The 25,808-nt window shown below is 28.9% G+C and overlaps 7 protein-coding genes across 7 annotated transcripts; 5 read left to right on the top strand and 2 right to left on the bottom strand.

Annotated features, from left to right (window-relative positions):
- Nucleotides 1-103: 103 nt before the first annotated feature.
- Nucleotides 104-1,600, top strand: Rpp30 (ribonuclease P protein subunit Rpp30). Its single transcript, XM_027348462.2, has 7 exons — nucleotides 104-245; nucleotides 313-476; nucleotides 537-701; nucleotides 767-883; nucleotides 950-1,017; nucleotides 1,070-1,149; nucleotides 1,212-1,600. The coding sequence occupies exons 1-7, from the start codon at nucleotides 149-151 to the stop codon at nucleotides 1,433-1,435; spliced, it is 915 nt and encodes a 304-aa protein (XP_027204263.1). The 5' UTR covers nucleotides 104-148; the 3' UTR covers nucleotides 1,436-1,600.
- On the bottom strand, nucleotides 1,142-6,479 carry tho2 (THO complex subunit 2-like protein). The gene is made up of 10 exons (XM_075825171.1): nucleotides 6,283-6,479; nucleotides 6,075-6,201; nucleotides 5,877-6,008; nucleotides 5,695-5,816; nucleotides 5,338-5,629; nucleotides 4,333-5,271; nucleotides 3,398-4,281; nucleotides 1,767-3,348; nucleotides 1,603-1,696; nucleotides 1,142-1,531 (listed from the first exon to the last, which is right to left on the bottom strand). The coding sequence occupies exons 1-10, from the start codon at nucleotides 6,339-6,341 to the stop codon at nucleotides 1,449-1,451; spliced, it is 4,314 nt and encodes a 1,437-aa protein (XP_075681286.1). The 5' UTR covers nucleotides 6,342-6,479; the 3' UTR covers nucleotides 1,142-1,448.
- A 146-nt stretch (nucleotides 6,480-6,625) lies between these two features.
- Nucleotides 6,626-7,538, top strand: Arl6IP1 (ADP-ribosylation factor-like 6 interacting protein 1). The gene is made up of 2 exons (XM_027348490.2): nucleotides 6,626-6,914; nucleotides 6,980-7,538. The coding sequence occupies exons 1-2, from the start codon at nucleotides 6,769-6,771 to the stop codon at nucleotides 7,437-7,439; spliced, it is 606 nt and encodes a 201-aa protein (XP_027204291.1). The 5' UTR covers nucleotides 6,626-6,768; the 3' UTR covers nucleotides 7,440-7,538.
- A 391-nt stretch (nucleotides 7,539-7,929) lies between these two features.
- LOC113798033 (cuticle protein 10.9-like) lies at nucleotides 7,930-9,226 on the bottom strand. The gene is made up of 3 exons (XM_027348511.2): nucleotides 9,129-9,226; nucleotides 8,958-9,012; nucleotides 7,930-8,688 (listed from the first exon to the last, which is right to left on the bottom strand). The coding sequence occupies exons 2-3, from the start codon at nucleotides 8,964-8,966 to the stop codon at nucleotides 8,368-8,370; spliced, it is 330 nt and encodes a 109-aa protein (XP_027204312.1). The 5' UTR covers nucleotides 8,967-9,012; nucleotides 9,129-9,226; the 3' UTR covers nucleotides 7,930-8,367.
- Nucleotides 9,227-12,010: 2,784 nt separating this feature from the next.
- On the top strand, nucleotides 12,011-12,834 carry LOC113798038 (cuticle protein 16.8-like). Its single transcript, XM_027348516.2, has 2 exons — nucleotides 12,011-12,149; nucleotides 12,292-12,834. The coding sequence occupies exons 1-2, from the start codon at nucleotides 12,141-12,143 to the stop codon at nucleotides 12,598-12,600; spliced, it is 318 nt and encodes a 105-aa protein (XP_027204317.1). The 5' UTR covers nucleotides 12,011-12,140; the 3' UTR covers nucleotides 12,601-12,834.
- Nucleotides 12,835-17,304: 4,470 nt separating this feature from the next.
- On the top strand, nucleotides 17,305-25,329 carry LOC142646360 (uncharacterized). The gene is made up of 4 exons (XM_075825034.1): nucleotides 17,305-17,445; nucleotides 22,102-24,002; nucleotides 24,051-24,121; nucleotides 25,315-25,329. Exons 2-4 carry the CDS (start codon nucleotides 22,985-22,987, stop codon nucleotides 25,327-25,329), a joined length of 1,104 nt encoding a protein of 367 aa, XP_075681149.1. The 5' UTR covers nucleotides 17,305-17,445; nucleotides 22,102-22,984.
- Nucleotides 17,586-18,855, top strand: LOC142646333 (uncharacterized). Its single transcript, XM_075824956.1, has one exon. It carries the CDS (start codon nucleotides 17,745-17,747, stop codon nucleotides 18,561-18,563), a length of 819 nt encoding a protein of 272 aa, XP_075681071.1. The 5' UTR covers nucleotides 17,586-17,744; the 3' UTR covers nucleotides 18,564-18,855.
- Nucleotides 25,330-25,808: the final 479 nt, after the last annotated feature.

Raw genomic sequence — 25,808 nt, 5'->3', positions numbered from 1 at the left:
GAGAAAATAAAAGAATCCAAATTCCAAAATACCACATGAGTTTTTGAAATTTTATCGATAGTCAACAATCGATACTTGAGCGAATATTGTTTGGAATTTTTAACGGATTGTCATATACCCACGTGCATATGATTGATCCAGAATCTGTATGTTGATAAGAAAAATGGATTTGAACCTTGTCATCTATAATGATGGATTTAATTTGGATAAATCCATTGAGAAATTGATTCAATCTTGTCATAAATGTATGAACTTATTGTTGTTTACTACCTGTTGATTATTATTAATTTTTTTCTTTTTTTTCAACAAAAGTCGATTACAAACGAATAGCATTAGCTGTTCAAATTGTCGCTACGGGTAAAGATGTCAAGATTCCAATTCCACCAACAATTAAACTTCGAGATAATTTAAAAAATATAAAATTATACACACGATTAACCGTCCAGGTTGAAGATTCTAACAGTTTATTTCATTTGGTAAGTTTTCAAAATAATTATCGAATTGTTTTTTTAAAATTCAAATTTGTGACAAACTAGTCAAAAAATGAAAATCTAAAACATTACGACATATTAGCTATCGAACCGATGAATGAAAAAATTCTCAACTATTTGAATGGTGGTAATTTCGAATTCGATATTCTCACATTTAGTTCCATTGATTCATCGATTGTGAATATGATAAAAAAAGCCAATTTTTCATTGGTAAGAATTGTTTTTCTTTTTGTTATCTTTATAATTATCTTGTCATACATTGCATTTGTTATTAGCCTATTTCAAAAGGAATTGGAATCGAAATCAATTATTCAAATTGCCTATCAAGTTCATCACAACGTCGACAAAGTATAGCATTTGGTCAGATGTTGGTCGATAAAACCAGATCAAAGGTTTGTGTGACGTTTAATGCGCTATGATGATGATAATTTATCAGTTTTTCTTTCGAACATCTATAGAATATAATTCTTTCAAGCGGAACCAGTATTGCAACTAGTATAAGATCTCCTCGGGATGTCATCTACATGTAAGATTATTCTTTTCAATTATTATTTTTTTCTCATTCTTTGTTTCTTCAGTGGTCTTTTATTTGGCCTAGAGGAAAATCAAAGTAAACGATCATTATATAGAAACACCGAAGCCGTTATCAATCACTCAGGTAATCTTAAATTTTATTTATTACGAAAAAAAAATTATAATAATTTTTAAAAAATAAAATAGAATTACGAAGAAATATCAACACAAGCATTATTGTTGCTGATGATTTAATTGAAAATAATAATGATGATAATAATAATGAAAGTATATATGATGAATTATGTGCAATGGATGAAAATCTGCAAACATCAAAAAAGTCAAATAAAATGAAACGTCCTTCGTCATCAATCGAACCGAATCAACCCATGATAGAAGCCATATCCGAAGCCAAAAAACAAAAAACTTGATCCATTGTTTATATTATTTGTCCACATCGGTTTTATAACGTCTTGATGGTCGTTTACTATTGCTACTACTAGAGGAACTTTCACTTGCATTCTTTCATATTCATTATTGTTAATTTTATATATGAGTTAAAAAGTAAATTTTAAAATAAAAAAATTCTTGCCTTTTCGACTTGAGCCCGACAAATCATCTTTTGTTTTACGTGTTGGTTTCATCATATCTGGAACTTCTTGAATGGTGGATGATGGTATGGAATCTTTGGTCTGCATTAAAAAGATTCGAATTGATATTTTTTTTGATATAACAGCCATACATTTTTCAATAAATTCTAACCTGTCTTTTTCGTAATGATGATTTCTTTTCGCGTGATGATGATCTAGTTGGTTGTTGCAATGATGATGATGATGATGACAATGATGATGCTGGATGCGCTATTTCCGATTCTTTGAATCGTTTGTCATTTATTGTCATATCACGCTCCGATGATCCTCTAGTGTGTTCCAATTTTCGTTTACGGTAATCATTGTTACTGTTACCATCAATATCATCTTTGTTGCTACGGTAATCACCACGCTTAGGTGAACTAGATGCGGATGATGCACGTGATTCGATTTTTATCGAAGAAATTGTTGATTGTTCCTTAGAATTAACAACGCTGGATTGACTTGAAATTGATGAGGTAGATGATTTTTCTTCGGATTTTTTCATTCGAGTCATCGATTCAGATTTATATTTCTTCGATGATGATTCCATCGTGGTTTCTGGTTCGACAATTCGATTGGATGATATTTTCGATGAACTACTTTTACTCGATTTATTACTACTGCTGCTAGAGATTTTCTGGGGATCTTCAACACGATAGGATTCCTTTTTTATTTCAGCGGTCGTCGGTTCTGATTTTGTTTGCGATTGATGTTGAGAACCATCAGAATCTTTTTGCTGTTGAGCGTGCTGCTGATGAAAAGATGAATTCGATGACTGCATCTTTTTACTCTCCTTTTCATGAAATTCACTTTCAGGTATGAATGTTCCTTTTCGGGATTTCAATTGACCTGAGTATCCAGTGGCCAATACAAACAAATCAGGTCGCTTTTCTTTTTCTTCAGTGCGAATTTTTTCCAAACGTCGTTCAATAGCCTGCGCAAAACTGATCATTACGGGAAAATGTGGTAATAATTTAGTGAGAACAATTAAGGAATTCCGTATTTGAATATAATCGCCCGAATCAAGACAGAGAATAAATGCTTTGGTTAACCGATAATGCCATTTATGGCATACATGGCGATACGATTCATAGTCGATATGAACGGGATCTTTCTCACAAAATTTCGTTACAAATCCTGGATATTTTGCACATTCTACTTCGAATACTTTAATATCCTTATGCCATTGCATTACGATGGCGAGAATTGCGCATAAAAATCGTCCATAATGATTTGCTTCATTTTCGGTACATGAACTCATTGTATTGGAAATGTCTCCAAAAATTCGATCCAAACAGATTAGTGTGGAAAAGTTGGGTGTCTTGAGACAATGTAAAAAATGAACAAACTTAGCACAATAAAGGGCGTCCGAAGCTGTAAATTTACATCGAGGTATTAAACAGTGTTGAAGAAAATTTGTAGTTACATCAATTTTGTTAACATTAGATTCGAACCAATGTTTTTTCTCATTTTCCAAACGATGAATTACTTTTGTTACATGTTCATTCTGTTGCTGAGCTTCATTTGTCAATTTAGTTATGATACTAACCAGACGATCTTTTTCCTTGCGCTTCTTGCTTAAAACCATATCTTTATTATCTTCAAGCATTTGAATTTGTTGATTGATTTTGTTTCGTTCGCGAAGATAACTTTTTTCCGGGACCTGAAGATCATACATTGTAAGTGTCCAGAAACTGATGAAAAATCTAGGACTATAAAATAAAAAATTAGTGAATTCATGAATAAAATGAGTAGACTTACTTGAGATCGATGGAAACTTGGCTACTCAGAGCAGGTTTTATCGATTCTACCATTGGATTCAATACCATTTCACTGGCCTGATTAAAACTTTCGAATAAAACTTGCTTGGATTTTTCGCCTGCTCGTTGTGCAACGAGTTCTTCAAATACTGAAGTAATATCATGACTAATCATCGGTCGCATAAGGAAAAAGGTAACATCGGGACTAAGATGATAGTCCAAAAGTAACTCTTTCAATGATGGTAGCCTCCGTTTGTAATCATCGATTGTCAATGCATTTGAAAGAAAATTTCCATATTGAACCAATGTCTCTTGACATTGGTCATATAGTTTGCCAATCAATTTGAGATGAGTGTTTTCGCTTTGAAAAACAATACAATTCCGCTGCTGTGCCATAAGAATACACAAAGGCATGGCTAAATTATTTTCAAGTAATGCTTCTTTCAGACGGAGAGTAGATTTTTTTATGTTTCGAATCTGATTGAATGATCCACCTTCAGTACGAAGTAATTCACCACCGCTCATTGCTTCAAGTTGTTCATTGGTCATTTCTTCTGAAGTTTCTATGCCGGTCATTTTTTGTACAATTTCTTTTAAGATTAACAGATCCAGACATTTTCCCAGTTTCAGTTGATTGGCAACAAACTGTAATAAACCAGGTAATTCAATTTGATATTTTTTAATAACAGATCCACAAAAATTGGCTAAACTAAGAAGCCAAGGTGAAATACTCGTGCCTTCATGTTTCGAATGTTCGCGGGTTGGGTTCGATAATGCTTCAATGACACAAAATAATAAAACATCGTATGATACAGATGAAAGATATTTAAGCGAATCAACCACAGGTCCAATTAAGTTATCGTACGATTGAATCTGTCCTAGCATCTAGAGAAAAAAAAATTAGCTGAATTAATTTCAAATCAGACTATCACTTACATATTCAAATAAAAATGTTGGATTTGAATGGCTAAGCTTGCCTATTGATCTTCCAGATTGCTTAATACTGTCTTTATCTTTGCTTATCCGTTTCATAATATATTTGATACGACGCATTGTGAAACATTTCATTTTTATAAGCAATGGATTTGTTGGTTCGACTTTCCAAATGTTATACAAAAGAAATCGTTCATTGTATGGAAACAATCGCATTAATGACCAAAGCTCTTCACCAAGAGCAGAATTGCTTTCAATTAGAGAAAACGATGGTAAAATAGTAACGTTTAAAAGATTTATAACTTCATAACGAAAATCATCGAAATTCGCCTGCAAAGCAGAACGTATAACTCTGAGTAGTTTTGTCATAAGCAAAGGATCCCGGTATAGATAAGGACCAAAGGTTAAAACCATGGGCATAATCCTTGTTCGAAATTCATTCATATCTTCAATTGGTTCAAACGAAAAATTGCCTTCGTGCAAAGGAATGCGTGCGGATAGTACGGAAGGTAATGTTGACATTCGTTTATATAATGGACCGATAAGATAGTGCACCAATTGACTTAATGCATCGCCAATATCTGGATATGATATGGCGAAATGTTCAGGTAACATTTGTATTAATTTTTGAGCATTAGGCCAATCACCTAATTTTAATAGGGCCAAAATAAAGCCAAGTTTTTGATTTCCATCGATATTTTGTGATCGAACTTCTTCAAATATGTTAATATCTTCATGTTTGGCTCCTTCTACGGCTAAAATTGCTGAGACTTTTTTGTGGAAATTTTTTGCCTCATTCAAATCATTTTGATACAATTCACAGATTTTCGAATCTGATGGAAAAAGATATGGATATAGGTTTTCTATGCAAATCAAGTTATTGTGTAAAAGAAGAGCGGCCACATCGTATAATGCAGATGGATCTTCGATTCCGCTATCGCTCTAAAGTAATATAAAATAAATGTTTATTTAAGGCAAACGAGGAAAAAACTATAGATATAATCTTACATCATTATAGAAGCTAAATTTAAATGCTAATATTTGATTCAAAGTTACAGGATTGTTGGAGAAATTTTTGATTAATTTTATAAAAGAATCACGAAGATACAGACGAGCTTCAAAACATTCGAGGATAATATCAAGCACACGATTCGGATCGAGGTTAAAACAGCCAATTAATGATTTGATTGCATTCAACATGTAATCAGGATCAAATTGACCATCCTGACATAGTTCAGTAAATAATTTACTATAACCTTCGCTTTCTTCACGAAAAAGATTGAATTTTTGCTGTTTATAACTTTGAAACAAAACAAAACAAAAAATGAAACAAAAATATAAATGGATTCAGATTGATAAACCTACTATAACTTGGTTTTTAATTTGATGAATTTTGTCGATGCCGCTTTTTCATTGTTGATTACTTTAGCATCAGCTAAAGTTGAATAATCGAGCCGTTCTTTGAGCAACCAATCGGAAATTATATTCTAAAATAGTGGAAAAATAAAATAATTTTGTTATAATAGATTTTTTTTTGAATTACATACATTATTAGATAGTTTAAGAAATTCAATAAAGTTTTCTCGTTTATTTGAATCAATCTGGCCAAGTACTTGACTTTCAATATCCAATATGGTGATGACATCGCTCAGAATACTTATAATTTGTTCATTAGATTTCTGAAAATACCAGAAATAAAAAAGTTAATAAAATGCTATCGCAACAAATGAATCATTTGGAATTACAATTATTTCATAAAAAGTTGTAACAGCTAAATCGGCAGTAACTTCTCCATGGACTACCTGAAGACCAAGATTATAAATAGTCTGTCGCAATACATCAATGTCCTTTAATGATGAACAATGTTTGATTCTGTTTAGTTAAAATGAATTTGAAAAAAATAAATAAAATATTTTTTTTTTTGTTTTAAATTTTTTATTCATTAAAAATTACATTTCAGTTTTGTTGTCTTTTTTCAACAATGTCGGCATTGTCGACATGGTTGTAACCATTTTTTTAAATTAATAAAATATTTTAAAGTCAATAACGAAAATTGATTAATCAGTTATATTATTATGGATAAATTAACAAAATTAAAAAAAAATCCAATCAAACTTTCACTCTCTGAATTTTATTGACACACACAGATACACAAATACACACGCTAAAAATGGTATATGCACGACATTCTGGTCACAATCGATACAATCGATGTTTACGAACATTATTGAATTTCATCATTTGCGTCGCATGACCAATCCAATTCGAACGTAAATAATAATAAAACAAACAACAAGTCAATTGAACATTATTCATCAACATCACTAAAAACTTTTTAGTGATCAGTTTAAAAACCTTTGTTACGACGTGATCATTATAACAAATTCATCAGTTTTTAACATCGACAAAGACAAAGAAAAAATAATAATTTTGTCAAAAATGTCCGAATTCGATAAGACAGTTGAATATATTCGACAGAAATTGAATCCCATACGTGATATTGTTGTACGTATGCATTCAATTCTGATCTGGGAAAAATCATATCATGCACCATGTATTATCATGTTTATCACATTTATTTTCATGTAAGTGAATTGTTTAAAAATTGTCTTCTCTTTTAATAATGTTTTTTTTAATATGATATATATAGGTGTCTCTGGTTAATCGAAGTGCCAATAATTTCAAAAATTTGTTTCATGGGCATAATAGCTACTTTGATTGATTATTTTCTTCCGTTTATAAATGAAATTTTCTCTTTACCTAAATGGAACGATTCATCTGAAAAATTGTTCAATAATGAATGTCATTTGATTGCAAAAACATGGTTAAATGTAAAGGAATTTTATCAACTAGTCTGTTCGTGGAAATATTCAAAGACTAAACTTTATTATTCAACATTATTGACCGTATTGATGGTAATCGCATGGATTGGTACACAGATTCATAATCTGTTATTACTTTATTTGTCCACAATGTTTATTGTATTGTATCCTGGTCTTTCACATTATAATATGATTGAAGATTTTTTTCTCACCATTCAACAATGGTTACAATCTCTATTTTCAAAACATCAGCCATCAACAACTACACAATCAAAAAAGATTAAATGATTAATTAAAATATATTAGTGTTAAACTTGAAATTATTATCACCGTTTTATCAGAAAAGAAAAACATTCAATAAATTATATCATAAAATCATTCCTAATATTCCGAAAATTTGTTATTGAATTTGATATCAGGCAGCTAGTTCAACAACAACAACAACAAAACATTCAGATCAAGTTTGCTACTCCAAAAATCAGGTCAACAAGGTTTTTATTTTCAACAAAATACAAGCCAAAAAATTGTTGTGATGCCATTTCATTTGATAATCATCTTTGAAATTATGAAATTTCTATAGCAAAAAAAACAAAAATATGTTGATTTAAACACACACAGTATAAATTTGAAATAATAATAATAAAAACATCTTGCAATCAAGATCAATTTAATCTATGAAAATAACATGTTCCAAAAAAGAAATTATGATCGATGATAATGTTGATTGAAATTTGATGTTATTGAAATGTTTCTTTTTAATTAAAAAAAACCTTGATAATTGATTAATTGATCCTGATGATCGTTATTTTTTTGAATATTTATTTTAAGAATCATAAATTTTCAAAAAAAGTTGTCTAGACATCTTTTTTTTCGGTAGAAAAAAAGCAGATTTTTGTGGGGGAGTGAATGAAGAGAGATAAATAAATCATCAAGATTTTGTTTCTTTCTATTTTGAAAATGCAAAATATTGTTATGGTTTGTGATTATCATGAATATCGATATGTGAATGTGTTATGTGTGTGTGTGTGAAGGTTTCAAATATTTATTTGTACAATGAGAATTGTGTGTGTGAAACTGTATCAAAAGGCATGCAAATGTTTTTTGTTTTGTTGTATCATGGATTTTTGTTTTCGTTTTTGTTTTCAGTATAAATTAGGTAAAATTTTTAAATAATAATTAACAACAGTAACAATAACAAGAAAAAAAAATTTAAAATTTAATTAATTTGAAAGGTAGTACCAGCTGGTGCTGAATTAGTAAGACCAGGTTCATTTGATTGTATAGCAGCACGGAAACCATTTTCATCGGCAATATAATTAACGGTACGAAATATACCATCACGATCAATATATGAATATGAACCTTTTACGGTACCTTGTTCATCCATTTCTTCTTGACGTGTTAATGTATAATTAGCATCTTTTTCTTCAAATGCAAAATTATATGGATGTGGTTTTTCTTCTTGTTCAGCTGTTGTTGTTGCTGGTGCAGCATAAACAGCTATAAACAAACAACATAATGTTAATGCAATAATTTCCTGTTCAAAAAAAAACAAAACAAAAATATCATTTATCAAGATGATTTGATTAAATGTTGTTCATGAACATTTGTTGAATGATATTACAACATTTGAAAAAAACACAATAAAAAAAATCTGGATGAAGAAATAACTAAAAAAAAGATTCTTTTGCAATATACGATTTAATGGCAAACGAAAAGCATCTGTCCTTATCATTATCATCTAATTCGAATATCGTGTTAAAGCAATCAATTCGTTGATTGATTGATTTAGTAGAGAAAAATTACCTTGAACATTTTGATTCGATTGTTTGATGTTTAAATCGATATTTAGTCGATAAAGCTATAAAATATATAAAACGGATATTAACAACAACAAAAATTGGAAAAAATTAAAAAAAATCAAACGATTAACAACAATCACACTAAAAAAAATGACCAAATTGTTGAATAACATACCACTTGGAAAAAAAAGTTGATAATTTTTTCTGCACAAACGATTCATAGGGATTTTTGACTTTTTATATTGTCCATCACATGTCAATGTTTTTTTTTTCTTTTTGTATTTCATAAGTGACTTGTTATTTTTTTCTTATTTTCATTTGATCTTGAGATGGATTTTAGAAAGAAGATCCACACTATCCACATTCCCCTCTTCATTTTTTTTTGTGCACATGTTGCCCATCCATCCGTTATGTCCATATATTTTATTTTTCTTCTAAAAGGGAATCTAATAGAAAAATAAACAGTATGGATGGATGGGCAACTAATACGTTGCAATTGTTGTATGGTATTCATTTTTTTTTTTGTTTTTTGAAACAAGCTTATTATGTTGTTTTTCTCACATTCACACACACACACTGTTATCTTATCTTTGTGAATTGATTTTCTCTTCATTTCATTGATTTTGGATTACATAAGAAAAAAAAAGTTCTTGAAACATCTTCTTCTTCTTCAAAAAAAAAGATAAAATTTTTTCTTTTATTACCAATCATGTGAAAAAAGAAAAGAAAAGAGGAAATGGCCCCGAACACTCTTTTTACATTTTCATAAAAAAATAAATGTTCGACAGTGAAGCTTACATTTCTTGACAATTTTGTTTTTTTTTCAAATTTTAAATTTTGTTGTTGTTGTTGTTTCATCAAACAATCAGGTCGAAAATCATTTTAAAGTTTGCGATATATAGCCATAAATTATCCTATTACATTGATCTTTTGACTTTTTTCTTTTTCGTTTGTTTGTTTGTTTCTAGTCACGTAATTTCTCACCTATAACCTGTATGATATATAAATATAGACCTCACCTTTCTCAAATAAAAAAAAAGTAAACAATATGTTCCTGTTCGTCAAAAAAAACAAATCCATTTACAGATAATGTAATGTCGAACATTTTTGATCCAAAACAACAAAAAAAAATGTTTGATTTTTTTTTGAATCCCCCTCCTCTAAATTGATAATTCGAGGACATTTGATTTTGTCTTTTTTTTTATTTGGATTTTATTTCGTTGAACTTGAATAAATATAATTGATTCAAAAAATTTTTTTATCCTTATTTGAAGATTTAAAGATGAAATGTGTCTGATGATAAAGATGTAAGAAATGTAAGTAAAAAAAAGATAAATTTACATTATCATTTGAAACGACTGAGGAAAAAAATGAATTCAATAACTATTATAAACCATCAATCATCTGAATGAATAATCATTGATTGAATTGATTCTGAAAATAGTTTTTGATTTTGCAAATTTCTCACCATCCTACCATTCATCGATCATCAATTAAATTCGATGAATAGTGATTGAATCCAAAAAAGAAAAAACATTTGTCACATGAATGTCAGACATTTAATTCCATCTTCTTATCACATGTAAATGTGACCTATGCCTCGAACTTATTCGATTTTTCTTTGAAAAACAACAACATTGAATTTTAAAACGAAACAACAAACAAAAAAATGTTAATGTTTCAATTCAATTCGGTTCAATTGATAATCCTCGTGCAAATAAAAAACAAGAAAGATTCGACACTGATCCAATCGATAAAATCATTTTCAATGAGCTTAAAACGCGTATACACACATCTTTAGTTGAAACAGGGGGATGAAAAAAAGCGGGGAACAAGTCAAAAATTATTTGAATTTAAAATTCAATTTTCAAATTTTATTTCAATCACCACCATCATCATCAGTTTTTAAAAGATCGTGATTAACTATGACTTTGTTTGGCCGATTTGTTGAATTTGTTTTTTTTTCGTTTCATTCAAAAATGGTATAAAAAAAATTTAATTTAATTTAATGTTTTGGATTTCTGATTTTTTTTGTTCACCGTTTTTCATTGGATTTTTTTTTTTTCTGTTGGAAAAGAAAACATCATTGTTGTGATGATCATAATTTAGTTTTTTCTTCTTCATAACGAAAGGAGAGAAGAAATTGTTCCAGATTTTCTTTAATGCTCATCTTAATTGAAAAACGAAAAAAACGAAAGTAAAAGTAAAATTCATTCGACCTCTATAGATTTTTTATTTTATTTCATTTTTTTTAAATTTTCTGATTATAGAATAATCATTAAAAAAAATTTTTCCAAATTAAAATAACACGTGTGCGTGTGTGTATGTGTTAATGTGTGCATCACATTGTGTTGTTTGATTTCAATGGCAGCCATTAAAATTAAAAAAATCAATGATGATCATAATTGAAACACAACCGTTTTGAATTTTTTTTTCTTCTTCTTCTTCATTTTTCTCGATCCGACTTATCGTTGAGTTGGCCATCATCATCATCATCATCATTTTATAATTGTAGCGTGATGCGAATATCATTTACAATCAATTTTTTTTATTGACATTTGGAAAGAAAATTGAAATAAAATTTTTTCTTCTTCTTTCATTCCGAAATGAAAATTCAAATCTAGTCCAATAAAATCAATCAGTTTCCCCATCAAATTAAATAATCAGAATTCGAGGATGAGTTGCAACAACAACAACAAAATGATAATGTCAAATTTGAAAATCTTTTTCTCCTTCTTTTTCTCACACACAATTGATTTATTCTTTTAAATTCTAGAGATTTTCAACAAATAAAGGTTGTTCCAAAAATGATGATAGAGGTGGTTGTTGTTGTTGTTATTTCAATAGTCATCTCAAATGGATCATCCCTCCTTTTATGTTTCAATGCCCAAATATATTATAAACTTAATAATAATAACAATAAGAAAGAAACATTCAATTCAATAAATGAATATAGCACACACATCTAAATAATCGAATTGAATGTAACGTAGAAAGTTTGTTACTTCGTGCGTTTTTCAATACTCTTCTTTTTCTTATCCTTTCAAAAAAAAAAATCCACATCATATTTTGGATGCGTCTTGAAACATATAAAAACTAATTAACCTGATCAAAAGATATTTCATTGATTATATTGTTTTGCTGTTTTGTTTAAAAAAAGAAATTTTTGTTTTTTGTTTCAAAGAAAATGTTCAAAGTAAGTATCGATTGTTGAGGAAATAGATTTTTTTTATCAATTGATTTTCATTTTCTATTTTTGTTGTTATTGTTTTTTATCATTTTTCATCATTATCATCATCATCATCATAATTGTCGACGTCGTCGTCATTTTTCAATAGCATCTTTTTATCGTTCTTTTTTTTGCCGTTTATATGGTTTCGGCTGCACCAACACCCGATGATGAAAAACCAGATCCATATTCATTTGCATTCGAAGAAACTGATGAATTTGGTACAAAACTTTCCAGACAAGAATCCGGTGATGAACGTGGTGTAATTCAAGGTCAATATTCATATACTGATGCTACCGGTTTAACACGTACTGTTCAATATATTGCTGATGATGATGGTTTCCGTGCTAATATTATTTCAAATGAACCAGGTCTTACCAATAGTGCACCAGCTGGTGCTAACTATCAAGTCCAATAAATAAATGGTTCTCAAATTTAAACGATTACTACGAACAAACCTACCAACAATCCAGCCAATTTTCGATCACTAGCCAAATAAATATCTAACTTTTTTTTCGAAACAATCAATGTTGATAATAATCAAAAAAAACAACAAACAAATTCATTGGGAATTGTGTATATTTTTAGACAAAAATCGAAATTTTTATCTTGTTTTTTTTTAAATGGAGAATAAAATCTAGTTAAATTGTGATATTTTCTTATGTTGTTGTCTCAAAATCTGTGTTTTGGAATTTTTATTTCAATTTTTTATCATCATTATTGAAACATCCGTAATAGAATTTACGAGCAGAACAGATTAACATTTGAATGAATCTTCAGATTTGATCATCATCTTCGTTTTCTTTAATTTTGTTTATCCAATTTCAATGTCATTTGAAATTAAATTTTGGATAAAAATTAAAATACTTCAGGGTTTCGTTTTCATTCACGAATTTGATCGTATTATATTTCCAATTTTAACGAAAATTTCGTGAATAAAACAATCAATTATCATTATTATTCATCAATCGATTTGAAGGATTTTTTTTCCTAGTGAAACAAGTCTTTTTTCTGTGCACATGTTTAAAAATTCTACTAACTGATAATTTATTTTCTATATACAAAAAAAAAGATGATGAAGAAATGAAAATTGATTTCATTTTCATATTCCACCACGAACACATTCATTAGCCATGACCTACACTTTTGTTTTTATCGATAAATGAATGAATGAATGAATGAATGATGATCAACGGAATGTAAAAATTTTGAAATTTTCTTTTTCGCATCATTACAATAACGACGACTAATTTTATCTTTGTTTTCTGGAATCAATTAACATTATTTGACTATACATTCTACATTATATGTACGTCGAATGAATGGAAAAAATGTGAAATCTATTAGGTAATAATAGAACTGGGGGGAGAGAAATGTGAATCATCAATTTCATTTTCATTTTTTAATTTTTCAATGATAATGTCTAAATAAGATTTGCATGTTTGTCAGTGTGTGTGTGTGTGTGTGCGTGTGTGAAAAAAAGTAAAGGATAAAAAAGTAATCATATTTACATGGCCATATGATAATGTTTTATTTTTTTATTTTCCCTGTAGATAATGATGGCAAAACAAAATTTGGGAAAAAAAATTTGCATTTTTTTTCTCTTTTTTTAAAAACATTCCTATCGTTCGATATTCCGGGAAAAGATTTGGCAATCTTTCAATGCATACATTGTATGTTCATTTTATTTCCGAATCTGTTTTTGAAAAAGAAAAAGAAAATCAATTTTCAAACATAATGATTATTCAGAACATAATTATTATCATTTGGAATCTATTCATCAAATGGGAAGACATTTGACAGACAATTTTAAAAAAATCAAATTTCAAACAACAATGGACAGACAACAACAGTCGAATATGATTCGCCCATTCGTTAGACAAAACCATTTCAGGATCGTCATATCTCAACAATAATAACGAATAAATCTGACCTAAACTCAAAGAATGAATGAATTTTGTTTCATATGATATATGTCTATGTATGGCTAAATTTGACATTTATGAAAACCGATTTAAAAAATGATATCATCAATCATTCATTTGTAAATCTTTGGGCCAAGCATTAATTATTGGGCAATAAATTTCCATTTTTTTATTATATTCTTACTTTTGTTAATTTTTTAATCGATTCTACAATCGATTCACATTTCTTGGGTAGGTTCTTAGACTAATTCTGTAGTTCTGGAGTTTTTTTCCATTTATTTAAATTCTTTTTCTTTTTCTTTTTTGCAATGACAGTTTAAGACTATTTCATTTTTTCTTTAGAATTCTATAAACGATAACTTCACTTGTTAGAAAGTAGTTTGTTTGTTTGTATTTTTGATAAATAGCTATCATTCTATAAAATAAGTATTGCTAACAAAAATTTGAGACAAATGTCGAAATTTTTTTGTTTCTTTTTGTTATTTGAATCGAACAATGATGGTGAATTTTGTAAAACTGTGGTTTCAAACATCTAATTCGATAAAAATAAATATCTTTCCGTGGAGAAAAAAACCCGATCAAATTATTCGTCCATTAGTTCGATATTCGTTTTTTGCTTTAAAATATTTAATTATTCGAATCAATTATCAACCATGGCAATATCAACGTAGACAAATACCAATAACATATACCTCATTACGACCTGCCATTATAATTGCGACACATAGTTGGATATGTACAATAATGTGGATTGCAAAAATTCAATGGCCAAATTTAGTTTTTCCACTTACCTATGATGATTCGGCTCGTATATTTCATCTTTCATGTTTTACAATGCTTATTAAATTTATGATTGTTATTAATTGTATATTAGAATTTATGTGGTTCATACTTTTTCGTAAAGTTTTGAGTTATAATTCTGGTTTCAATGAATTACTTATACATTATTATATCTATGAAAATGATTTGTATATGTTACCACGATATAGACGTTATCTTTATCGATTAATAATCATTTCGGATTATTTATCAATACAATCATTATTGATATTTAGTTTGGCTATAACATATTGGTTGATTCGAATCATTTATGAATTATTTTCATTATTCTATGCATATCAAATTTCTTTTATTGTTCTTATTTATTCTATCCATGTGACTATGATCGAATATATACATTGTTTATATTTGATTTCATTGTTTGCAATACCATTGAAAGCATTAATCATTGTAGTCGAATATCTTATTGTTCAATTTAAACAGATTGTTTTGACAACAAAACAATTATTTGATTATCGTTTTAATCATCGAATACCGGTAATAATAAAAATGCGTATGAATTGGAATGATTTTTATGGAAATTATATTCGTATTTTTGATCATACTGCAAAATTCAATCATGATTTAAAAATAGTATTGTTAGCTATGGAAACCGTATCAAAAGCTTCGATTATTTTTTCCACTATATTCTATAGTCAAAAAATTACTGAAACTATACCTGGAGCCATATTTGTTATATGTCTTTTTTCATTTTTTTGTCTTTCAACCGGTGTTTATTCTCGATTCTCCAATTTTCCATCATTTAATCATCGATGTTATCAACATTTACTATCATGGACTATACGAATATCAAAATTACAATCAAAAATCAATGCTAATCGAAGAAAAAAACGTCTTCGAGATTTGCTTATCTTTTCCAGACGAGATCTAATCAAAATAAATTTGTTCTTACAGACAATGAAAAGAAATCGTCTAGGTTTTACCTGTGGCAAAATATTTTTCATCAATAAATTTCAATATGTTGAATTAGTTTTAATGAACATACCGTTGACAATAATGTTTTATAAAAAAATTTGTCTTAATCTTAATTACAAGATTGATAACAATTAATGATCACATTACTTTTATATTTTTTTTTTAAATCATCAATTACATAATCGCCATCTTTTGAAAATAAAGAGAATTAACGTTTATTTTTTAAAAAATTCAACATGAAAAGGTCAAAGGTTGGTTGTGGTTTTGGTTAGTTGAAAACTTGATCGAAGTTCCATGATGAAATGGAACAATTTTCTTAGTAATTTTTTTCCATTATTCTTCAAAATGATCGATTTGAAAAAAAATCATTTTTATTGTATGAAGAAATGTCATTAGATTTTTAAAAAAGAAATAATGGAGTAGAGTGAATTTAATTTATTTTTCTAATTTGAATCATTATCATTTGGCTTGATCATTCATTAGTCACGATAATCAACAAAAAAAAAGTTAATTTGTCATTTTTTCACTTTAAAATTAGCGTTTGAAATTATTATTGTTTTTCTTAATTTATAAGAATTTGTCAAAAATAAATTCATTATCCCAAAGATATCGATGATACACAAAACAAACCTTAATTATTATTTGTTACTAAGACTACAGTAGATATCAAATGTAGTCTTCAATAATTTGATATTTTATCTATTGAAAAATAATAATAGTGAAAGTAGTTTATTCCAACATCACACAGTTGATCATTGAAAAAAATGAATATTTTACCTTTCAATCAAAAATCGGATCAATTTATTCGTCCATTTATCCGATATACGTTTTGTGCAGTGAAATATTTGGCCTTTAGAATCGATTATAAACAATGGCAATATCAACAAAGAAAAATACAATTAACATATTCATCATTACTACCTGCCATTTTAATAACAACCAATGCTTGGTTATGTAATATAATATGGATTACGAAAATTATATGGCCAAATATTGGTTTTCCGTTGACAATTGATGATATGGCTCGTATATCTAATATTTATTGTTTAAAATTTTTTTTCCAATATGTGATCGTTATCAATTTCGTTATAGAGTTTATGTGGCTAATAATTTTTCGTAAAGTATTACTTTATGATTCTGGATTCAATGAGATATTCATTCATCTTTATATCTATGAAAATGATATTTATATGTTGCCTCAATATATTCGTTATCTTTGCAGATTGACAACCGTTTCTGATTATTTGTCAATTCAAACGTCAATCATATTCTTTTCTGGTATCACATATTTTATGATCAAAATCTTTCAAGAATTATTTTTATTATTTAGTGCAGGAAAGATTTCTTTTATTGTTTTCATGCTTTCGATACCCATGACTTTGATAGAGTATATGCATTGTTTGTTTTTGTTTTCATTGTTTGCATTACCAATGAAAGCATTATTCATAACAGTCGAATATTATATTGTCAAATTCAAACAAATTGTTTTTACATCACGTTTACTATTTGATAATCGTTTTAATCATCGAATATCAGTCATAATGAAAATGCGAATGAATTTGAATGTTTTTCACCGAAAATACGTTAGTATTTTTTATCATACGACAAGATTAAATAGTGATTTAAAAGTAGTATTGTTGACCATGGAACTTGGATCAAAAACTGCGATCTGTTGTAAATTGAGTAGATTTGAATTGAAGTTACTATTCATATAGCATGTATTTTTTTATGATGATGTACATGTGTTCGATTGAAATAAACTACTTGCATTTTGTATGTTCAACTGTGAACACGTGTTTATTGATTATTCTCGTTCCCGGGTCTCAACATTTGGTAGCATTGCTCAGTGGTTCCAACGAATAATAATTTGTACGTTACAAAAATGTCGAATGATAATGATGGCGGTAATGATTCGATTAAAATGATGTTAGAAATGATGTCTGAATTCAATGATCGAATGGTACGAATGGAACAGGCAAATTTAATTCAGCCGTCAACATCATCATCATCAAATAATATTGTACCTACACCGGTTGTTCATCGCAAGTCGAATCATGAAAACTACGTGTTTTCACAAATTGTGAAGTATGACGGAAAGAATCTGAAACACTGGATAACGTCAGTAAAAGCGGCATTCAAAAGCTGTGGATACAGTCATTTCTTGGAAGGTGAACTCAATTCGACACATCCGGATTTCCAATTATATCAGAATTGTCTTGGAACGATATCGTTGACATTTGTTCCTGAAAAGTTTGAAATTATCGAACATTGTACCAGCGTTTACCAAATTTGGAAACAAATGGCTGACGTTGAAAAGGATACATATGCAACAGCGGTTCGTAAGCTGAGTGAATTGATAAATTGTGCTTATCGTTCCGGAAGTCTTCGCACATGGTTTGAAACACTGGTTGCGAAGTTCGAATCGATTGATTCTGATTGGATAAAATTCAGTGATAAAAGCCGTTGTATCGTCGTCATGTTTTTGCTACGAGCAAACTCGAAATTTGAACAATTGACCGATCGTATAATGATGAATCAAAATGGCACGATGAAGGATATTCTCAACGAATTCATTGAATACGATGAGAAATCAAAATACCAATCCATAGCATCGAATTCTGGATCAAATGATCATAAAGAATTGGCTAAAATGGCATCGAAGAAATCATCAAAAGTGGTATCAGATGTTCATTTTGTTTGAAACCTGGTCATACATGTGATGAATGCTGGATCAGACAACGGATTGAGAAACAAAAATTAAATACATCATCATCATCGTCATCATCATTATCGAAAAATAAACTGTCATCATCAACATCAAATCTGAAAGAAAAATCGTCTAAATCATCAAGCACAAAGGATAAGAGAATGGCTAAATCTTTGTTGCAAAAATCGATTGTAAAGTCACCTGATGTATGGATCTTAGACTCCGGGTGCACATCACATATAACAATTAATGAAAATTGCCTCATCGAACCGAAAATCAATGTAATTGAATTTGAAATTGCCAGTGGAAAAACAGTCAAATCCGTAAAGACTGGTGATGTTATGATCGAACCAAAGCCCAACTGCAAACTGATTTTGAAAGATGTTGCTTTTGGAGATTTCAATTCGAATCTTGTCTCAATGGTTAAATTGGTTGAAGACGGATTCAAGATATCGGTCGATAATAAACAGGCAAAAATATTCAAGCAGAATATATCATTTACGGCGAATTTAGACGAGAACAATTTATGGATCATCAACAGCAAGCCTACGAACATTATAATGAATCTGTGGCATAAAAGGTTGGCTCACTGTGGTAAAAATGTATTGAAACGGATTAAGAAAGTTGTGCCACAAATTGATCTAAAATATGAAAATTGTGATGATTGTGCACAAAATAAATCTGTAGCTTCACCACACAACCATCCGATGATCTATGAAAATGTAAAACCATTCGAGATGCTGCACATTGATCTTTGGGAATCTCCGGTACCATCGATTCAAGGAAGTAAATATGGAATGTTAATCGTTGACCATTGCACCAGGTTTACGTTTGGTATATCCATTGAATTCAAATCTGATGCCGCATCTAAACTAATCGAATTTATTGATTTTAATCAGAAAAGACTTGATCGTAAAGTAAAAACTATTCGTACCGACAAAGGTACAGAATTTGTGAATAGCACGCTGAAAACGTTTTGCAAACAGCATGGTATTGTACACGAAACGACAGTCGGATACTCGCCCGAACAAAACGGAATTGTAGAAAGGATGAATCGAACCGTTTTTGAAACGGTAAGATTATTGTTAAATTCTGCATGTGCACCGTATCAATTGTGGGCAGAGACCATGTCATATGCCATTTATGTTATTAACATCTGGATTCGTGCTGATGAAAAGACGCCGTATGAAAAATTTTATTCAAAGAAGCCGAATTATAATCATTTACGTACATTCGGTTGTGAGGCATTTCATCATATAACAAAATTGAAACGATCATCTAAATTCGATAAAACATCAGAACGTCTCATGTTCATTGGCTACACGGGTTCAACAACTAACTATCGTTTGGTAAATCCCAATACATTCGAAATTGTCATAACAAATAATGTGAAATTTAATGAAGATAAAATGTTTTTGACTGGAATAATTCGTCACGAAACTTGTCCAATGAATCACCACGATCAAATTTTGATTTAGTTAATTCCAATTGTTCTGATGATGATAATGATGAAAATGAAATTGAAAACAATGATCATGATAATGAATCGACATCTTTATCAACAACTAGTCAACATGAAAATGATGAAGATTTAACATCCGAATATGAAGCTGAAAATGATAGTGAATCGTATTCGTCAATTGAACCGGAAGAAAATGTTGGTGTAAGAAGATCGACACGTGTGAATTTTGGTATTCCACCAGTTCGTTATGGATATCAATGTAGTGATAGTAGTATTGAAATACCAACTACATATGATGAAGCGATCAATTCGAACAATTCTGATGAATGGAAACAAGCTATTAGCAAAGAAATCACACAATTACGAAAGTATAAAGTGTTTGAAAATGTTTCCTTTGATTCGTCAAGAAAAGTAATTCCTACGAAATGGATATTTACACGTAAACGTGATGGCACATTTAAAGCTCGCTTAGTAGCTTGTGGCTATTCGCAAAAATATGGTATCGATTATGATCAGATTGCATCACCAACGCCTGATTCTACATTAACAAATCTGATTTTGAGCTACGCAAAACGTTTGATTATCGTACTCGACAATTGGATATCCGAACTGCATTTCTAAATGCTAGTCTTGATGAAGAATTGTATGTAAAAACGCCACCAGGTTTTGGTGATAATGGTCATTTGAAATTGAAAAAGGCGTTATATGGACTAAAACAAAGTCCGCTACAATGGTATAAAACAATATCTTCTCATCTATTATCGATTGGATTTCAGTGTTGTATCGCTGATAAATGTTTATTCATGAAGAATAATATTTTGCTTCTCGTTTATGTCGATGATATCATACTTTGTGGGCCAGATGAAAATCAGTTGACCAAAATTGTCAAAGATCTTGAAAAGCGGTTTGAAGTAACTGATATTGGTAATTTGAAAGATTATCTCGGTATAGAAATTGTCGATAAAGGGGAGCATTTTGAACTTAATCAATCGAAATATATCCGAAAAATTATGATGGAATTTAACATGATTAATTGTAAACCAACGTACGTACCGATGAGTTCGTTGTATCAACAAAATGATGAAGAAGAAGTAAATGAAAATTTACCTATTCGTAAATTGATTGGTTCATTATTATATGTTGCTAATAAAACGAGACCGGATATAATGTTCGCTACAAATTGGTTGTCAAGATTTCTAACGAAACCAACGAAATCGCTATTCAATGCGGGAAAACAAATTCTGCGATATTTATCTGGTACTATTGATCAATGTTTAATTATCGGAAAAATGAATCAAGATCTGGCAGTTTATACAGACTCGTCTTTCGGACAAGGTGCTACCAGACATTCAACATCGGGTCTTATCGTAACATGTGGAAATACTGTACTTGGTTGGAAAAGTAATAAGCAACGTAAAATCACGATATCAAGTTGTGAATCTGAACTAACAGCAATAATGGATGGTTATAGATGCGTTCGTTTCATTCAACAAATTATGAATTTCATTAATTACGATGTGAATATCAATTTCTTGTGTGACAATCAATCAGTCATTCATCTCATCAATAATCAATCGTCAATGAAACGGTCGAGATACTTCGATATAGAGTTGAAGAAAATAATCGAAGTATTTGCAACAAACAAAAATTATGATATCAAGTTTGTAAACACAAGGAACAGCTAGCGGATTTTTGACAAAACCGCTGCCAAGAAAAGCTTTAATTGATATAACTAAAAAGTTATTTGTGAATTGAATTTTATTATCTATTTTTGTAATTCAATTCAAATGTAACTCAATAAGGGGAGATTGTTGTAAATTGAGTAGATTTGAATTGAAGTTACTATTCATATAGCATGTATTTTTTTATGATGATGTACATGTGTTCGATTGAAATAAACTACTTGCATTTTGTATGTTCAACTGTGAACACGTGTTTATTGATTATTCTCGTTCCCGGGTCTCAACACGATCATATTTGCAATTATATTATACAGTAAAGGAGTTACCCAAAGTATACCTGGTACTCTATTCGTCGTATATCTTTTTTTAGCCTTTTGTCTTGCTACAGGTATCTATGCTCGATTCTCTTACTTTCCATCATCGAATCAAAAATGTTGTCGTCAATTATTGGCATGGAATGCTCGAATACCACAACTAAATAGCCGAATCAATAATATTGTGCAAAAAAATCGGTTTCGTCATTTGCTCACCATTACAAACCGTTATCGAATTAAAATAAATTTTTTCTTACAAACAATGACTAATAATCGTTTTGGTTTTACATGTGGTGATATATTTTTCATTAACGAATTCGAATACGTTAAATTAATTCTAATGAACATACCGTTGATACTAATGTTCTATGACAATATTTGTCGTAATTCCAATATCAATCATAATTAATCACCTTACTTCCAATTGGTTATTTTATATTTTTCCATTTCTTAGTCGCCATCTTGTGCAAATAAATATTTAAAAAATGAAGAAGAAAAAGTTCCAACAAAAATGAAAGATGGAGTCAAATTTGAAATCATTTTGATAATGATTCAAAATATATTGTTTCGGTATGATGATGATGATTAATTGGAAAAATTTCTTGTTCACTTTTGTCATTAATTTCATTTATATAAACATTCTACATGGAAATTATTCCGATTCTGTTTGTCGTTTTTCGAATTCAAAATGTCATCCATGTATATATATGCTTCTCAAGTTTGATTGCTAGGAAAATTTAATTTTTGTTTTTTTTTGTTTTCTACAAAATTAATAACAAGTTCTTGTTCAATATTGACTATAGTTATTTTATAATTAACTTATTGTTTTTTAAACGAAGAACTTGTCAAAAATAGATTGATTGCAAAAGTACACGATAAACAAATGTATTATTGTGTTACCAAGACTACATACATTAATTACCTGTAATAATTTGACATTTGAATTTAAACAATGATATGATATTTGTTATTAAACAAACATTTTATTCAAACATCAACAATGATGATCATCAAAAAAAGATGAATATTTTATCATTTAGGCAAAAACCGGACAATATTCTTCGTCCATTGGTTAGATATTCGTTTGTTGCATTAAAATATTTGATCGTACGAATCAATTATCAACTATGGCAATATCAACAACGACAAATATCATTGACATATTCATCATTAATACCGGCTATTATAATAACTACTACTGGATGGATATGCACAATATTTTGGATAGCAAAAACTCAATGGCCAAATGATGTGTTTCCGGTTACCATTGATGAATCAGCTCGTATATTTCATATTCCTTGTTTTATGATTGTTGTTAGATTTATGATTGTTATCAATTGTATTCTGGAAATTTTATGGATAATATTCATTCGTAAAGTATTGAATTATGATTCGGGTATTAATGATTTACTTATCTATTATTCAATACATGATGATGATTTGGATATTTTTCAACAATATAAACAATATCTTTATAGATTAACATTATTTTCTGATTATATATCAATGCAATCAGCAATTTCATTCATTTTGGCTCTCACATATTGGATGGCTCGAACAAATTATGAATTATTTCTGAAATACAATGCAGGTGAAATTTCATTAATCATTCTAATTCTTTCAATATTGTTAATCATAATCGAATATATACATTGTCTGTTTTTAATATCATTAATTATAATACCATTCAAAGCATTGATTATTATGGTTGAATTTCTTATCATTCAATTGAAACAAGTTGTTTCATTAACACAAACAATATTTGATTATCGTTTTGATCGTCATTTATCAGTTTTAATAACATTAAGTATGAAATGGCACGATTTTCAAACACAATATAGCCATATTTTTGATCATACATCAAAATTAAATAAAGATTTAAAAGAAGTTTTATTAGCTATTGAGACTGTATCAAAAGCATCAATAATTTTTGCTACTGTATTCTATAGTAAACGTGTTACGGAAACTATGCATGGTAAAATATTTGTTATTTGTTTGTTGACAATTTTTTGTCTTGCTACAGGTATTTATGCACGATTATCTAATGTACCGGCATTCAATCATAAATGTTGTCGACAATTATTAGCATGGAATGCTAGAATATCACAAATAAAATATCGATTTAAAAATAATAATAATAATAATAATCAAAAAAGAAATCGTATAAATTCTTTAATTATCATTTCAAATCGTAATCGAATCAAAATGAATTTATTCATACAAACAATGACAAATAATCTTTTTGGTTTTAAATGTGGTAATATATTTTTTATTACTAAATTCAAATATGTTGAATTAATTTTGTTGAATATACCAATGATATTAATGTTTTATGAAAAAATTTTTCTAAATCTTAATTCCGATAACAATGATAACAATTATCAATAATCATGTCATCTATTATGCAAATCAGCAACAGGTTTGTATGGCAAAAACAAACAAAAAAGGCAAGCAAAAAAAATGATTTCATTTGAAACAAAAATTGAATCTGATACAAATCAAATCATCATTCTTATTATAATGAATTTCATAGATAGTATTTGCATTTGCACACAAACACACCCACACAATTAATTATTCATTTTTTAAAACAAAAATTTAAATTTTAAAAATTTCATAAATAAAACATGAAAATATAACACCTGTTTCTTTTTAATTAAAAAAAACAACAACAACAAATAAGGATAAAGTTTGTTTTTTAAAATAAAAAAAAATTAAATAAAATCATCATAGGAAGTAAAATTATTTTGTTTTTTTTGTTTCCATTGAATTTTGATCAAAATAGATAAAAAAATTGAAAAAAGTGAAAAACAAAAAATAATGTTTTTCATTCTTATCAGGTCTGTTCATATGATGATCGTAATCAACTGTTGAGGCCATTTTTTTTTCTTAAAATGACATAACGAAATAAATTTCCATAGACATTTGAATCCAGCTGATGATAACGAAATAATGATTTTTTTATGGTTACAAAAAAAAAATTTTCCCCATCAGATTTCAGATCAAAAGTTTCAATCTCTTTTTCGTAGATTGAAAGGGGAAAAAAGATTTTTGTTTATATTTTAATTTTGATTTTCATTCATTCATCGGATATGAAATGACATTTTAAAATGATGCGATGAAAATTTCCTTAAAAAAATCTTTTTTTTTTCGTTCTCTTGATCAGTCAAATGTGTGTGAATAGTCAAATTAGAGAAAAATGAAAAAAACCAGGTTAAAGGATCGGTGTTAATCAAATTTTTTCAAAATTTTCAAATTTTCATTTATTCGATAACAAAATTGAATAGGTTTGTGATGAATGAATACTAATTTTCCGCCTTATCATTTTTGAATTTTTGCTTTTTTTTTCTCAAAAATTTTTATCTGCCCCATATTTGGGAAAATCTGTTGTGGTGTTGTTGGTGGTGGTCCATATGTCATGATGATGATGATGATGGATATGATCATCATTAAATATCGACCATAATAACGAAGGTTTGACCGGCCGGTCATCGATCGTTTCGTTAATTTCTTTTTTTTTCTCATCATCATCATCATCATTATTTTCTCTTTTTTTTTGTTCAATATCTCTTTATCGATCATCATTTTGTTGTTGTTGTTGTTGTTTTGTCCATCCATTTTCTTGACATCATACAATTTGTTTTTTTGGCAATACAAATACTTTGTCGATAAATGCAAATTTGGTCAAAAAATACAAATAGCCTCATAGTAGTTTTGGCCTAGTTGTTGTTCACAATCAACACAACAAAAAAAAACATCATTAACATTCGATTTGAAAATA

Source organism: Dermatophagoides pteronyssinus, unplaced genomic scaffold, assembly GCF_027571235.1.
Source record: "Dermatophagoides pteronyssinus isolate colony J.1.1.1.1 unplaced genomic scaffold, Derpt_VIB-CSIC_2022.12 sq0003, whole genome shotgun sequence".
Taxonomy (NCBI): Eukaryota; Metazoa; Arthropoda; class Arachnida; order Sarcoptiformes; family Pyroglyphidae; genus Dermatophagoides; species Dermatophagoides pteronyssinus.
Note: the sequence above shows the minus strand (reverse complement) of the source record. Positions and strands in the feature narration are given on the sequence as shown.

Bases quoted from the DNA above. Each gene is read 5' to 3' on its own strand.
- Rpp30 (XM_027348462.2), top strand. From the start codon at position 149: ATGTTGATAAGAAAAATGGATTTGAACCTTGTCATCTATAATGATGGA. The intron at 246-312 runs GTATGAACTTAT...TTTCAACAAAAG, and splicing joins GATTCAATCTTGTCATAAAT to TCGATTACAAACGAATAGCA. The intron at 884-949 runs GTTTGTGTGACG...GAACATCTATAG, and splicing joins TCGATAAAACCAGATCAAAG to AATATAATTCTTTCAAGCGG.
- tho2 (XM_075825171.1), bottom strand. From the start codon at position 6,341: ATGGTTACAACCATGTCGACAATGCCGACATTGTTGAAAAAAGACAAC. The intron at 5,817-5,876 runs GTATGTAATTCA...CCACTATTTTAG, and splicing joins TTCTTAAACTATCTAATAAT to AATATAATTTCCGATTGGTT. The intron at 5,630-5,694 runs GTAGGTTTATCA...TTTGTTTCAAAG, and splicing joins AAATTAAAAACCAAGTTATA to TTATAAACAGCAAAAATTCA.
- Arl6IP1 (XM_027348490.2), top strand. From the start codon at position 6,769: ATGTCCGAATTCGATAAGACAGTTGAATATATTCGACAGAAATTGAAT. The intron at 6,915-6,979 runs GTAAGTGAATTG...TGATATATATAG, and splicing joins TTTATCACATTTATTTTCAT to GTGTCTCTGGTTAATCGAAG.
- LOC142646333 (XM_075824956.1), top strand. From the start codon at position 17,745: ATGTCGAATGATAATGATGGCGGTAATGATTCGATTAAAATGATGTTA.
- LOC142646360 (XM_075825034.1), top strand. From the start codon at position 22,985: ATGATATTTGTTATTAAACAAACATTTTATTCAAACATCAACAATGAT. The intron at 24,003-24,050 runs GTAAAATATTTG...GTCTTGCTACAG, and splicing joins TGTTACGGAAACTATGCATG to GTATTTATGCACGATTATCT.